The sequence below is a fragment of the Aphelocoma coerulescens genome, chromosome 20, assembly GCF_041296385.1.
Source record: "Aphelocoma coerulescens isolate FSJ_1873_10779 chromosome 20, UR_Acoe_1.0, whole genome shotgun sequence".
NCBI classification, from domain to species: Eukaryota; Metazoa; Chordata; class Aves; order Passeriformes; family Corvidae; genus Aphelocoma; species Aphelocoma coerulescens.
The window spans coordinates 10,587,966-10,603,977 of NC_091033.1; the positions used below are offsets into that span (position 1 = coordinate 10,587,966).

The 16,012-nt window shown below is 46.1% G+C and overlaps 1 protein-coding gene across 1 annotated transcript in view; it reads right to left on the minus strand.

The window, feature by feature from the left end:
• Positions 1-2,368: 2,368 nt before the first annotated feature.
• The window catches only part of NTSR1 (neurotensin receptor 1), a 55,030-nt gene continuing 41,386 nt past the window's right edge, over positions 2,369-16,012 (minus strand). Inside the window, exons 3-4 of the mRNA XM_069034324.1 lie at positions 10,193-10,283; positions 2,369-7,886 (exon numbers count right to left, since the gene is read on the minus strand). Coding sequence (XP_068890425.1) covers positions 7,637-7,886; positions 10,193-10,283 — 341 coding nt within the window. The 3' untranslated portion in view covers positions 2,369-7,636. The remainder of the gene's footprint in view (positions 7,887-10,192; positions 10,284-16,012) is intronic.

The following is a 16,012-nucleotide window of genomic DNA, read 5'->3' on the forward strand; positions in this document are numbered from 1 at the left end:
GTGGGAGCTGTACTAATAACGCCGTTGGCAGTCGTAGCTGCTTTCCAGCTGGACAGGAAAACCAAAGCGTCCAAAATGTCAGGTGTCACAGATTTCATTACAGCTCCCTGTGGCACTGCTAAGGTCACTCCCATTTAATGGAGTTTGTCACTGTTTGGGTATTTTTTAAATTCAGCACACAATGCTTCACCTTCTCCTGCAATGTGCACGGAGCAGACACCAAGGATAACAGCACCGTCAAGAACACTCTGAGAGCTGCCAAGTGCTGTGACAAGGTTGTCGCTGTTGCTGACAACCAGTGAGAAGCTGCTTTTTAATGGTTGAGTGTTGGCATGTTTTACTAATATGTGTCTTGGAATGGAGGCTTAATATAGCTCCTGAGCTACCTGCTTATGCTGAGTGAAGGGAAAGATGAAGCAGAACTGACTGCTGGAAACACTGGGGTTTGAGACTCTGGTCTACAAGATTTCATTGCAGCCCTTGGGTGAATCTCAGAAGTTCATGTGCCTGAAATTCGTCCCTAAAATAAATGTACCATTGCAGTGAGGAAGGTATGGAGTGTGCTGGGTTGTTGGAAGTGTGCTAATGCTGTTAAATCTTGGTAACAATGGCTACTGCATCTCCATTACTTTGGGAAATTTTGGGGTGCTGGCGAGATCTAAATTTACCCTCCGTCAGCTTAAAGCCATTCCCCCTTGTCCTCTCACTCCAGATTCTTGTAAAAACTTCCTCTCCAGCTCTCTTGAAGCCTCTTTAGATATTGAAAGGGGTTCTAAGGTCTCCCTGGAACTTTCTTTTCTCCAGGCTGAACAGCCCTGGGCAAAACATCATCCCAGGTGTGGCTGCAGCACCCACACATGCACTTACACACTCACTCCAAATTTTTGGTCCTTCTCCTTCTCTTTCTTGAAAGTCCTGGCTGGCTTGGCTGCTTTGTATCACCAGTGATATGGTGTTTAACTAACTTTGCTGGTTCTCTATTTAGATTAGATGTTAGGAAGAAATTCTTCCCTGTGAGGGTGGTGAGGCCCTGGCGCAGGGTGCCCAGAGAAGCTGTGGCTGTCCCATCCCTGGAAGTGTTCAAAGCTGGGTTGGATGGGGCTTGGAGCAGCCTGGGATAGTGGAAGGTGTCCCTGCCCATGGCAAGGGGTGGAACAAGATGATCTTTAAGGTCCCTTCCAACCCAAACCATTCTGTGATTCCATGATTCTTTGATCCTTTCCCACTGGCATTTCGCTGAGTGAGCCTGGGACTGGGCTGGCAGCCCATGGATGCTGGGCTGGCTGCTGTGAGCTGCCCTGGCATCTTTTTGTTCCCAGTAAACAACCCCAGCAGCTTGGTTTGGCTGCCCTGCAGCAGTCGGGCCATGCCTGTGCCTGTGCTTCTGGGGGGGGGTTTCACTTGAGTGCCCAAAATCACTTCAGGTTCTACTTTGTGCTTCCCAGACCACAGGAGACCTGGAATAATAACTGTGATGGGCTGCCTTATTGCTTAAATACCCTCATGAGTATACTCCAACCTTATCTACAGTTCAAACAAATTCAATAAGGCAGAGCAGGATTTAAAGATATTTTAAATAAATTAACTTCTGCATGGATGTTTATTAAGTTTTATGAAGCCATTTACTAAAATGTAACATTTTTTTTCAAAAGGTGCCTGAAATTTTCCCCTTGTGAACTATGGAAATTGCTTTTATAATTGAAATGAGAAATAAGAGCCAAGCTGAAAGCATCCCTCATGGCCCGAGGCAAAGTCCTTGTGCTTTTCTAGAGGAAAAATAGAATCATTTGACTCTCCACATCTTTTGTTTTCCTTCCCATTTGCCGGGTGTGACGTGGTGCACACTTGCGTGACACTGGCTGGGAGGGTGGCCTGGGAGGAGTGGGAAGCTCTGCTTCTCAGGATTTGGCTTTTTCCAGGAGTCAGCCCTGAGCTAGACAAGTCATGAGCAGACAGCAACATTTTTCACTCCAGCTTGAACACGGGCTGGATTTCTGCATAAGCCATGGAGGCTCCACTGGGAGCACCGTGCCCAGCACAGAGGTCTCCTGCAGCCAGGAAACGAGGATGCTGCCATGTGCTGTGGATTTCCACTGCTGAAGACATGAGCCTCAGGCTGAAAATGCACCTTTGAGCAAAGCAGGGCTGAATACCAAAAAAAATATCCATAAAATAAATTATTTTGATGCTTTGATGGTGTAGGGACAATAGAGGCTCCTGCTCTTCTCATCTGGAAGCAGCCCCAAAAAGCCTTTGGAGAGGCAGTGCATTTGAGCTAGGTTTTAGAAGATGGATTTTCCAGGCATGAATGATTCAAAATATTTAAGTTTTATTCTCTAGGTGCTTTCCAAGCAACATTTCCCTCTACCAGAAATTGAAACAAAAGGGTTGAATGGTTAAAAACGATGAAGATTTTATGGCTCAGCTCAGCTATTGCACAACAGAACATTAACCAGGAGCTGCAGGGAGGATGGAGGTGACTGATTTTTGCTCATTTAGTGTAAGGACACTTTAATACCACAGGTAGTACCAAAGAATCCTGTCCCCACAAAATTACATTTGTTTTAGAAAAATAAATGATCTCCTTTCCCACACTTCTCACACTTCCTTCACTCCACACGCTCCATGCCCTGGATGGGCCGGATGCTCTCCATTGCTGTGCCCAACAGCAGAGCAGGAGAGCACAGCTCTGATGGTTTTAACAGCTCTCAGGATTTCTCAGGGCAAACATCACTGATGGGAGTGTCCTTCAAACCTAACTAGTTCCCCTATTTGACTGCTGACCTGAAGACAGAGCAGCAGCTGATGTTTGGATGCTGTTTGTGCTGCAGAGTACAGAAATTGCAGGGAGAGGAGCACTCAGGGCCTTTCTGCAGAGGAGCTGCAAATCCCGATTCAAGGCCAATAGGATTTCATCAGTTTAGACCCCAGCCAGGGTGCCTGTGCTGATAACCAGGCTGTGTGATAAAGGCACACCTGCCATTTCAAGCAAAAGCAGTGCAAGCCTTAAATTTGGATATTTATTTCTTAGGATCAATAAATGACAAAATAAAATACGATACAGTACAAAGGCTATATCGGGAATTAACCATTTCATTACACTTTGATCAGTAAATACAGTATCAATAATAGCATGTTACATTGAAAGAGTGTTTCCCATTGCCACACAGAAGGATTCCACACCCTCTTCCTTCCCTTTGTCACAGAAAATAGTACAAAGTAGACACGGACACACTTTTAACATTCATTTTTTCCCCATTGAGCAACAGGCCACAGAAAATAAAGCACATCAACATTTTGTATCTCAGAATAAAATAAAAAATAAAGGTGCACTTTAAAAAATATTTGCCATAAATACAGTATGTGCAGGATTATCGGGTGGCACAGCTGGGGAAGGACTCTGGATCACAAAGCCAGGACACAGCATCATGAGATTTGGATTAGCAATTTCTGTTCTCGTACTAAGCAAACCCAGACTGAGGACAGGAAGAGTGGTTGAGCTGTGATGTGAAGAACCAGACAGAGCTCTAGCAGATCCAGCTTTGGTTAAAGAGTCACCAAACAACACAGCCAGGAGGACACCGGACTGACGCTCACAGAGCCGCACACAGAGGTGCTCCCGTGCCCTGGGGAGGTTTGCTGTCCCTGCCCAAGAGCAGCAGTGATGCAGCTGCACAGATGATGGGTTCAAACCTGCAGCACGAGCTGTCTGCAGCACCAGCACACTTGGGGATTGTTTCACTGAACGCTGGATGCTAGAAATGCAGAGTCCTGCTATTGTTGTGTTTACAGCACGCGCCCTGCTAACCCTCCTTGCTGATTTTCCACTGAGTTTGCTCCTGAAAAGCTCGCTGAAGTGAGGTCTCATGCACCTTACAAAAAAAGACAAGCTCAGCAGAGCATTCCAACACTGATGGACCCGGCCTGTGGTGAGAAAGTCCTGTCTGCAGGAAATTTCTGAATAGCAAAATGACGTGATAAACCTGATTTCACACTGCCAAACGGATGGCACTGTGAAGAGAAACAAAACCTCAAAATAACGTTTGAAGAGGTCACTTGATAGACTCTCTTCAGAGGGGAATTTCTCAGAATCCATCTGGCAGCACTTCACATCTGTGGGTTCCACAGATTTTATTCTTTTTTTAGTCAAAACAAACAGTTCCAAACACAGGGAATTTGCATAGATGAGCAGAGGCCCCAACACTCACCTCTGCTTCGCTGAAGAGTTCAGCCAAGACAGGACACAACGGATGGGAATCTGTGTTCTGTCTAATGGCAAAAACCATTCACATCAGATTAAATTTAAAAACCTTTTCAGGTTCTCAGCTCAATCATTGCTAAAAGGCATGTAAAGAACCATTTATCTGGTAAATATGGGGCTGTTTGTACCTTTTTCTTCTCTGCTGTATCATCTTTCCTTTACAAGGCCGAGCTGGATGGGGCTTGGAGCAATCTGCTCTAGGGAAAGGTGTCCCTGCCCATGGCAGGGGTTTGGAACTGGATGGGCTTTAAGGTCCCTTCCAACCCAAACTCTCCAGTGATTCTCTGGAAACTATTGGGATTTGCAGTGAGTTATCCTCACTTCTTTGCATCTCTAGGTTGAATATAGCAAAATTAGGTGAGGAGGGAAGAGAGGATGAAACCAGCTGTAACTTACACTGCTCAGCTCAAGGTTGTCAGATTTGGCCAGTGGAAGAGGTAGCTTTGAGCTGCAATCTCAGATTAAGGCCATGGACCCAGGTCTGCTTTCCTGTTAAACTGCAAGAACAGAGCTGTAGAAGTCAGCAAACCACTTGGATAAATCCCCCAAATTCCCCCAGCTCTTCAGCACTCCAGTGACCCAGCAAACACTGTGAAAGGAGCTTATGATAAGTTCACATTTACTCCAGCTTTCTCCCACTGTCATGTCAAACCAAAAATAAACCTGCCAGTTTCTCTGAGCTGTGATCAAATATTCTGTAAGCTGCCAGTGTATCTCAGTAGTGAAGATCTAAACCAAGCATCTTATGTGAAACAACAAGTTTTGTACAGTGTTTCCTAAGATAATCAAGCACATTTCAGCAGGTTGGTGTTGGACAACTGTAGTAATAATGTTTAATATTTCAAAAGCAAATGACATATGCAGGGTGTTAAATTGCAATGGAAGTCAAAGCAACACAGTTGCAGCTTCTGTGGGAGGTTTCAGAAAGCACCTCCCAGCTGCTCACTGTATTTAGAGGTGAAGTAAAAAAATTGGGTCCTCCACAAACATTTGAAGTGTCTTGCCTAGAAGGCCAATGTTAAATGTGTGACATCAAGACTCCTCTTCCTCTCAAGGCAGACCTTTCCCCTCTCCTGTTCATGGTACCTGGATTTTCCCACAAGTCAGGATGAGCAGGTCTTCTAGAGATTCTTCTTCCAACCTGCCCAAGCCATTTCACACACACCATACACAGAAAATATTTGCTGGTTTCTCACAGATTTCCTTCTGAAGAGACCAGTCTCCTTTGTGCCTGTTTGTTTCATTTCATTTATTTGTCTGCCACTACCTGTTTTCCTTGTCAAGGAGGAGTCAACAGTACATGAGCAACAAAAGTGCTTGGTCTAATATAATCTCTGCCCTCTGCTTGGTACAACCAGGGCAAGAGATCACAAGAAGGCATGACAGAACAGAGCTTGCAGTTTGGCTGAATCAGAAGAAACTAAAGCCCCACTGACTTTTATGTGGAGCCCTTTCTTTTTCCAGGGTTCTGTACTAGGCATTAAAACCAGCTCCCATCCCTGGCAGGTGTGGTTGGAGGCTGTGGCTGATGGGCTGCCGTGGTAGCAAGCTGGGTACAGCTGCCAGGTTATAAATGCTCCAAAAGTGGTCAGTCACCACCACCAACTCACAGCAGATGCCCCCAAATGGGTGTATCCTCTATGTGCTGAGCCCAACAGGACCTAAACCACAAGTCCAGGGAGTTGTACTCGATGATTCTTGTGAGTCCCTTATAATTTGGCATGTTCTGTGATTCTATGATGTGACATCTGCAGCAGGAGATGTCACCCAGTGGTTCAGTAACTGGTCTCCATCATTGTGTGACCCTCACTGGGTTTAATCCACACCTCCAGCACTGTGGCTTCAGTTAGGGACCACAAGTGCTCATTAGCTGAAGAGTGACATGGGATGGGCAAAGCCCAGAAAGCCGAACTGAGCCAACTCTTCTACTTTGTCACCTTATAGAGCCAAGTGCTGCTCTCCTGATGATGTGTAGTGTGAAAGGGGACACAAGGTCACCACCAGCAGAGGTTGCACAGGATGATTGGTCAGGTTCCAGGTTCGTACAGGTCACCATTTGGGGAAGAAAGCCCTTTAGCTTGTCCCAGAGCCCTGTGATTTTGGTACTAAAGACTCTGCAGCAATTTTCTGTATCACACAGCGGGCTGTTAGAGGTGGAACCATATAGGAGAAAAGCTCATGCTACCTGTCCTGACCAGCTGGGAAATTCCAAAGAGAATTTTCAGGTCTTGTTTCTGCTCTTCTGGCTTTTAAAAGAAAGTGGGTTTAGAGCCAAGACTCCCCAGTTTAGACCTTCTTATGCTCTGCATTTGAACTACCTGAATGTTTGGGTACAGCTCAGTGTGCCAACACGTCTGGTAGCAAAAAGTAATAAAAGAAAAGGTAGAACAAGAGGACCTGCTGCCTACAACTGCTATAAACTGAGATGTTAGCCTCATGGAAATGGTGAGGAAGCAAGTAAAACTGGAATAAGAATGGGAAAAATCTGAAGGTCCCACAGAACTGGGGCAGATTTCTCTTATCTCAGCAGCCTGGAGCCCTCAGGAGCTCAGAGTTTTGTCACCTCTTAATGCAGGCCAGCAAACTGTTCTCCCTGGTAAAAAATAGGATTTGGCTGTATGGCAAAAGGAAGATTTTCCATTTCTGTCCATCTGGGCACAGCCTCTGCATTCTTGACTTCGCCAGAGACTCTGCTGTTACCGGTGCAGAGGTACCAATGCCAGGCACTGTGGATGCCCTAAAGCCAAAGGTGACCCCACTCCCCAGGCCACAGCCACCCCAGCCTAGGTAAGGCATCGTCTGTTCTTATTGAATTCCAAGGAGCCAGAGCGGCTCTCTTGAGCACCTCGGTCGTATTACTCACAATGGAGATATACATTTCTAAAATAACCACCTGGCTCCCTGAGTTTTCACTCCTCGTTCATTGAACATCCCACAGACAAGCACGTCCATTCTCCAAAAACATCCCTTTCTGCTCAAAGCTTCTTTCTCCTCATCAAACTCTCTGCTCGGTGCCACCAGGAGACGTGATCTCAAACCCTTGGATGTGAACATGGCATCTCTGCACTGAGAAAAGGATGAAATGCAGAACAGTTTTGCCTAAGTCAAACACATTTTGGCTTCCCAGTTAACACCACATCTGGATTTATGCCAGACTGAAGTTACAATACATGTAGACATTACTCACAAGAGGCAAGGCCAATGCTCGAAAATAACCTCAAAGTTACTGGCAGAACAAAGCCTATTTTCCCAACAAGAATGACTTTGCTAAACACATTTGTGTTATGTGAATTTGGAGACCATGCATGAAAGTCACAGAGGCCTCTCTCAAGTTTTGACTCCACGATGAATTGTGTTCCTCCTCCTCCTTTAGCTTCAGTACGTAGTTTCCCTTGTGACCTGGCTGGAAAATGTGTGGTTGCTGGAGATGCTGTTGGATTTCCTGGTGAAGGCCAGTCGTTTCTTCTTCTTCCTCCATGGCAGGCACAGGATTGTGAGTGTGGAGAGGAAGATCTGGCGGAAGTTTGCCGACACCAGGTTGTAGAGGATGGGGTTGATTGCTGAGCTGACGTAGAAGAGGACGTTTGTCAGCATGTAGAAGTAGTGGTAGAAGTTGTAAAGGAAACTGGAAGAACAGATGAAAGATAAAAATCTTGAGTGTGAAGAACTCAAAGTCACAAGGGTGAGAAAAACATGAGCTGCTTTCCAGCTAACATTTTTAGGCTGCAGACACAAGCTTACCAGTGGTGCCTGAGCCACCAAAACCCATCTATATCTTCAACTGGAACTGCTCAAACATGGATCAGATGCCTCTATGAAGACATTACCCCCCTCACCAGCAGTTAAGAGATTTATTTAAGCCCTGGGGCCAGATGCAATAGTTACCTCGTGCATTCATTTTTTTTTGAAACAGGCATTCTGCAAACTGAGAAGCCAGACGGAAATTTGCTTCAGTGTCATACATATACATTAGCTCGACTTTTTTGGCTGCAGTTCTGATCTACAGAGGTTGCCGATGAGCCAAACTCCAGTAACAGATGCAGCTCTCTCCTCCCTCTGGCAGTGAGAGCAGCATCAGCTCATTCAATGGGTCCCTGGGTTGGGATTTGTCCACAATTTGGGATGGCATTTCCTGTTCTGGGGGCAAGTTGATGACAGCATGCTTCTGAAACACATCCTGACCACCACAATTTAAGGTTTTCAACTAGAACTGGTCAAAAATGTTTTATCTTTTATACTTTTGGAAATAGATTTCCTTGGGCTAACTGAGAACAACAGCCCTGAGCTGGTAAAGCATTTATAAACACCACAGGTCTCATTTTCCGCAAGATGTTCCTCAGAATCATTTATCTTGGTGAAAATTGCAGACCTTTTTCCTAGTCTGAGTAGTGTCTAACAAAAGATAAATAGAGGAGTGCTGGACTACATTGCCTATCCCTCCACACCCCTTCAGCACTGCCAAGGACTGCATGGCCCATCCAGCTCTTTCAAGCAGAGTTTCTCTGTGTAGTTGTGAAGAACTAATATTGGAAAAATGTCACTTCTTCAGGCACATGTGTTTATAAGTCAACATGCCAAGCTGCTGCAAACTCTTGGTTAGCCACCAGACTGATAGTTCACTATCATTCTGTAAATTCAGTGTTTTCCTAAAATCACTCATGGTTTTAAAAAGAACAAAAGAATGTTATGTGAACGCAGCCACGGTGCATAAATTCCCACTAACTGCAGACAGACTTCTCTACCCCTCTTGCTCAAAGCAAATGCAGTCACTACATAATTGAATACTGCCTTAAGTGCTTTTCATATAGGAAAGCAAAGGAGAAACAAGAGTTTGTCCCAGTGTGTGCCTAGAGCTCTGCTTTCATGACTGAAGATAGATTTATGGCTGGATCCACAGTCCCATTCAGTAGACTAATTATCGTAACATCCTAATTTATTATATTTTGTGTTTGGAGTTAATGGAATTTTAGTTTTTTGTTGTTGTTCTGCTTTTTAGTATTGTAATTTTTTTCTTTGCCTCAAAGGAAACAGCCCTGATCTCAGGGAGAACAGGGATGTAACACCATGGGAGGAGATACATGAGTGCATCGTTTGGCATCTCTGGCTTCCTGGGTGTGTGTCCCCAGACAGCATTAGCTCTTAATGACATATTTAAAAATAATAATCACTTCGGTGGTTGCTTTGCTGAGGAACCTGGCCTGGTGCCTCAGAAAGGAGCAGGAAGCTCCTGGGGTGCCTTTGCACATCTGTGAGCAGCGCACGTGTGTTCGTGCAATTATCCCGGAATTCTCTGACAATCTGGGCATTTCCTAATGAACAGCAACTGCTGGTATTTCATTTTGATCCACTCCTTGCACAGCCCAGGAAATAACCCTCCCAGACTCAGTAAGTAGCACAGTTATTCCCCCACCTGTGTAACCTCCCCTGTCACTGAGGAAATGTGGAGCTGAATTGTGTGCTGACGGGAGCTGGCACATCTTGGGGCTGGGGATCAATATCTCTGGCAGAGAGACTGAAATCCACTCTGGGTGTACCAACCCCCCTGTCCAAATGTCATTTCATCAAGGGCTGCCAGGGGTGAAGCCCCATGGCTGCTGCCAGTGGGACGAGTCAGTGGCTGCAGCCCACAGGAGGAGGAGGAGGGGCTGATGATGCATTTTGGTTCAAGCTAATGCTTCCTCCATCATGTCTGGGGGATTTAAGTAAAACAAAGGCTCTTAATTTGGCTGGCAAACACTGACATATCCAAAGAAAAGAACCAAAACAGCAATTAGGAGTTTGAGGATTTAATTCCTCAATTGGAAAACACCTTTGTTCCCAGATCCCCACCTCCATCTCCTCACCTGTGGGTGTCCTGGCATCCCCAGCCCTGACCTGAGCCCCCACCCTGTCCTGGCATGGGGGGACCATGTTCCCCACGCTGTGACTCACTCTGTCCAGTGGCTGGAGGGGACATAGCAGAACATGAGACGCCGTATGTGGTAAGGGAGCCAGCAGACCACGAAGGCGATCACCACAGCACCTGCAAGGCAGGAAAAAAAGCCCTTAACTTTGTGAGCAACTCTCCATCAGGGTGAAAAAGGGACCTATCTGCGTGGGTTTTATTGCTGTAACCTGTTTTCCTGCAGCCCCACTTGCTCTTGTATTGTTGTAGTGCAAAGAATTAATAACCCTGAGGGACAACCAGCCTGCAAATGTCTGTAAAAACGAGCAAAACAGAAGTAATAGAAAACAGTGCTAAGCACTGGGGCAGGGACATAAGAACAACAGAAGGTACAGATGAAGGACTGGTGATGCCTAGTTCAGACATTGGCTTAAAGGAAACTCAGTTTGCATCTGTGTTTCATGCCCTTGTGGCACTGGGTGTCTTGTCCAAGGTACTCAGAGACAGTTGGTGTGTGTTTTTCATCCAGGTAGACAGGGAGCCAGGGACACCATAATCCCATTAGTTTGTTATGTGGACCCACTGGCCACAGTCCCCACAGGGTTGAGCATCATTAAACTGCTCTTTCTGGTGGCAGGGCTCGTCCTTTTGTTCTGCATTTGTGCAATGCTTGAGATTACAGCGTGTTTGGGTCTGGACTTTGCCATAACAAAAATGATTAATTAAAGGGCAAGCAGAGAAAGGCACTACAGCTTTTTTCCTTTCCAGATTCTGAGGGATGTCAGACAATGGAAAATAAAATGCAGCAACTCTGAGGCATAAATGTGCTGTTGATAGAGCACATTTGTCAGTCTGGATTAAACAGCAGATCTATCAGGCAATCAAGAGAAAGACTTCTTTCCTTTTGTAATATATGTTTCAAGTTCTGTATGGAACAGCAGGATTCTGGCAGAATCTTAGCAGGAAATAAAGAAATCTCAGTTAAAACATAACACAATAAAAGGCAAGAAGAAAATAAAGACTAAATAAAATAATTAAGTTAATTTTTGGTCCCAAATTTGCTCTACAGACAACAAGGGCCGCATCACTCTTGTCCTTTATGTGACCTGTAAGGGGCTGGGAAGCAGCAAAGCTCTGCTCCAGAGTGAGGTACCACAAGTGCAAGGTGGATTTGTCACATGGAGCCAAAGGCTGGGTTTTTCTGCCTTGGGATTGAAAATATTTATGTGGATATGTCCCAAACCAAGACACTGTCATCCTGCAGGGACCATGTCATAGCTCAAGGAGATGTGCAGAAGATGTGTTTCCCTTGGAGAATGCAGTCTTGGAGGAACATATCTGGCTGTAGTTGCATCTCCCCATCACTGATGCTCAACCAAGAGGCACAGGAGAGCAGAAATTAAATAATGCCTGGTTGTCCAGCTCCATACTCACACCCTACTCCAATTCCATGAGCTCTCTCACTGAACACGCAGCTAACAATGGAGAAGGTTCTATTCCTTTAGCATCAGCCTGCATGATGCATGACAGCATCTTCCAGGAACGCTGCAAAAGCCATTTCTCCAATAAAGATTTAAGCAACTGAAGGGACATGTTTTGGAAAGAAGGCTAGAGGGTATGTTTTTATTCTCTTGTCTAAGTGAATTCATTTTCTCAAACTGTTTTTGGCTGCTCTCTGGCCAAAACCAGCTTGAAATTACACAGATGTAATTCATCACCAGACAGCCTGCAGCCCTTCAGATGCCAGCAAGTGAATGAATTCGACCTGTGTCTGATCCTTCCCTGGGGAACTTTGATGGGACTTTGATGGGAGAGCCCCTACATGACGTGTGGCCCAGGAGGAGTGGGAGATCCACTGGGGAGCTCGCTGGGAGCATGGATGCCTGCCTTGCTCCTTCACATTTCTGAGCACACGCTTTTGGCCGCCTCCAGAAATTCATTTCTCTGTCAGATGGACTTTTGGTTTGCCCTGGATGGAGCAGTCCCCTCATGATTCTTCTGAAGATCCCTCTCCAGCCTCTCCTCCTCCATCCGTCAGCCTCAGGCCAGTGGGAACGAGCCAACATCACAGCCCATCTGCTTTCCCAGCGCCTGCACAGGATTAGCTGGGTTTTCAGGCTGCAAAAGCAGCTTCCCAAATGGCTCCAAACACAGGTTCATTCAGGCACATCACAGTTTCTGCAGAAACCTCCATGCACTGGCACTCCTCAGCTGCTCACCCCCGTGTGCAGCTCTTTAGGTACGGCAGGATCTGGATTCTTTCGACAGCCAATTATAAGAATCTCACACATCTGCTTGTTAAATTTACCAAAACATTAAAGGAAAGTGGTTTTCTCCTGGTAAATGATGTCTGCTTCTGCTGCTCAGGCAATGCTGGGTCAAATAATATGGATCTATAGCAACAAAAACACATATTGAGGGAAGTATCTGCTTAACATCAGCAGTTATGTAATCTGTGATAATTCTGTAATATCACATGCAATCACTCTGCAATTAAAACCCTATTAAACATGTGAAGTGCACTGGAGACACTTATGGTCTAATTTGGAAGTCCCAGCTGGGTGACACACTGTGCAGTTCTGTGCTGCACACATTAGGAGATCCCGACCTGAATTTGTCACCCTTAATCCGTATGTTTTAATTTTATCATACAAGGGATCAAGCAGATTTAGGGTGGCAATCCTGCCCTCTTGGGTCCTCTCCCCTGGCAGGAATGTGAAACACGAGACTCTGTTAACTTTCATCTAATACAGAATGAAAAGATCCTTTTCTCCCAGGTGCCTGTTGCCTTTTCCTGCTGTTTTGTTCTTCCCTGAGCACCTGCCTGTCAAAATGGTTGAGTGTAAAACAAATCCTGAGCCAACTGGCTGCCAAAATTGTTTTATATTATTGTTATGAGCTCCTAGGATGTGTTCTTCATCATCAAAAGCTTGACACATGGGTTCTTTTGGTGGAGTAAGAAGGAGCAGGTCAGCCTGCTGGAGCTGAGCACTGCAGGGGAAGGGTTTGACTCAATGTGTGATGGGGTGACTGTCCAGGATGATGTTTGTGAGGTTGGAGATTTCCTGCCTTTATTTTTTGAACTAAAAATAAACCAGACACATCCCTCACTTCTAATTAATTCAATAAGGTTCTAATAGGAGCAGAGCTGCTCCACGAGCTTCTGATATTTCCCATATTCGAGCAAATGAGGTGCCAAACCACAGGGCTGGGGAGGGAGGTGGGACCCCAGCAAGATGACCCCAGTGTGCCAAGGGTGGCAGGGAATGATCTTTCCACCAATGTATGCCCTAATTTCCCACCTAAATCAAACTCCCAATTTAAATGTGCATTGAACTCTGAATTATTACATCCTGTGTCTTTCTATTTTGTCTTATAATGGCTCTATTCTCTGCCCGTTTGAACTGCATGCCAAGGAAGAAGGGGAGAGGAAGGAAGAGTGGCAGAGGACGAGCCCCGGTTTGTTTTTCTTTCGGGAAGTCCTGCAGAGGGAAGCATCAATTCTGAGTGACATCTTTTTCATTTGAGATTTGAACTGTGCCAGCCTTGATTCTCAGACTAAACTGGACGTGGGAGCAATCGTGGAAGTTAAATTCTATTAGATCGCACTGGGTATTTTATTTTGCCTTGTGTGTCTCCTGGGCTGGGGCCGGGAAGCTGCCCTCCTCCAGGACAACGTCTGGGTCAGCATGTGCACAGGGCAGGGCATCATGAGTAAGAACCCCACGGTTTTTCTGCTTTGCCTGAGCACAGGAGCGATGCTCAGGAGGGGTTTTCAGCCCCCATCCCTTTGTGGGGCCGTGTGAGGCTGGGAGTGACTCAGAGCCCCGGGACAGCGATGGGTGAGGAGTCACCACCGCCGCTGACTCACGCGGCACCGGGGAGCTGCTGCGGCACACAGCCCTCGGCTGGTGTTCTCCTCCTCACTTCATCTCCTCCATCCCCTCTGCGAGCGCTGAGTCACAGCCCTGCAGCCCCGGGGTGCCCTCGGCGATGGTATCCCTCTGTGCTGTCCTCCCTTCTCTCCAGGAGAGGCAGAAAAGGGATGATGCTACTTTTTATAACCACCTCTGCTGCTGCTAGGGCCTCCGGACAAGCTCAGATCTATCTTTCCTTGATAGTTTTGTCCAGACTATTTCAACCAATTTATTTCTTTTTCTCTGTGTTCGAAGGGAAGCTGAGCCACATACAGATGTGGAACAGCACGGTGGAATTCCTGAGCAAAGGCAGGAGCTGTTTGGGGAGGTATTGACCCACCTGAACAACAGCTCTCAGCCTTTTGTGTGTTTCAGACTCATCCCCAGTGCTGCCCAAGGGGAGCACACACACCAGCTGGTACTAATGAGGTGTACAACAGGTTATGGGGCTCGTGCAAAAGTAATGCTGGTTTTTGGAGAAACAATCCTTGTATATCCCAAATCCTGGGTTTATGTACTTACTCAGTTGATGCCATTACAAGAGAACCTCTCACAAAGTGCTGTTTGATATGAGAGGTGGTGAAAGCCGGGCCAAGTGCGGGCACAGCTGGCACTGCCTCGTTAAACCTCGAGGTGCTGTTTATATTAACATGATGTTCTACCTGACAGGCTGTTGGCAATATTTATATCAGCAGGCCCCAAAGTAGGGACTGCAGGAGCTGCCAGGGTAGGTATGAGCCCAGTAAAATTAAAACTACTTATGCTGGTATTTGGGTCATAAGGCTGTGGAATACAGGATTTCCATAAAAGTCAATAACAATCGGCAGGGATTGGGGGCCACCAGCAAGCACCCGGAGTACTCAGGAGAGCAAAGAGGAAACTGGGAGTAACAATGAGCCTGGGAAGTCCTCAGCTCCTTTAGACACCACTGAAAACACACAGCATTTGCTGGATACAATCCCCTAATGCTCTTGAACATAGTATTGAAAAAAACACTAAATTCTTCTTTATTAGTGAAAGTGAGACAGCACAGTGAATGGAAAAACCTTTTGGCATTCAAAATCAACATATTTCTCTCAGGCTATATTCTCCAATCCTGATTTTTAATGGCTTCAGATGACAGGTTTGAAAATAGATGTGGATTTTTGTCCCAGCTCACACCAGTGGTTAAATCATCCCCTGGCACCAGTTTCATCCATAGGGACCAAGGCAGAAAATACAGATTGAAGCTGGCCCAAGGCTCTAGAAAGCAGCACATCACTGCTGTCCCAGTGCAAACTGGGGTCTCCTCCCAAGTTTCCTTCTAAGGTAATTATTCTTTTGGAAATTAGAGAAGAGGTTGTTTTATTCCATTTAAACTTCATTCATGCCATTTCCCCATGGGATATCTGGATGTTTGGAGGAGAAGGAAGAAGAAAAGAAGAAAATTTCCACTTTGAAAGGTAGATAAGGGATCCCATCTTATCCTCACCAGGCTCAAGGCTCTTTCTATTTGGTGAGATCAGGTGTAACCTGAACTAGCTTCCTCTGCAGCCCTTTCTTCTTCCCCCCCCCAGTTTTGAGCTTCACGAGTCCTTTGTTCCTCCCAGAACAGTTTCTGCTCATCAAAGGGACCCTGGAGCTGTATTCAGTGCATGCTTCTACAGTGACTAAAGCCCTGGCCAGACTTCATGTTTAAAATCACATTAGTTAACTTTCTAAACACTCACACTGTCATGGCTTAACACCTGGAAAATCTGCTTTCAGGGCATGGCAAATCTCGGAGTTTTCTGCAGAGATGCAGCCACGAGAGCCTGCATCCCAGCAGGAATGCTGTGCCAGCCCGAGCTGTGGTGCCAGAAAAGGAACACACCTTGGGAGAGGGGAAAGAGAGACTCTCTGCCCCAAGAGGTGCAGCCAGCCCTGCTTTTTGCTCCTCTGAGGGTGTTTATAGAGCGCTCTGATTCTGCT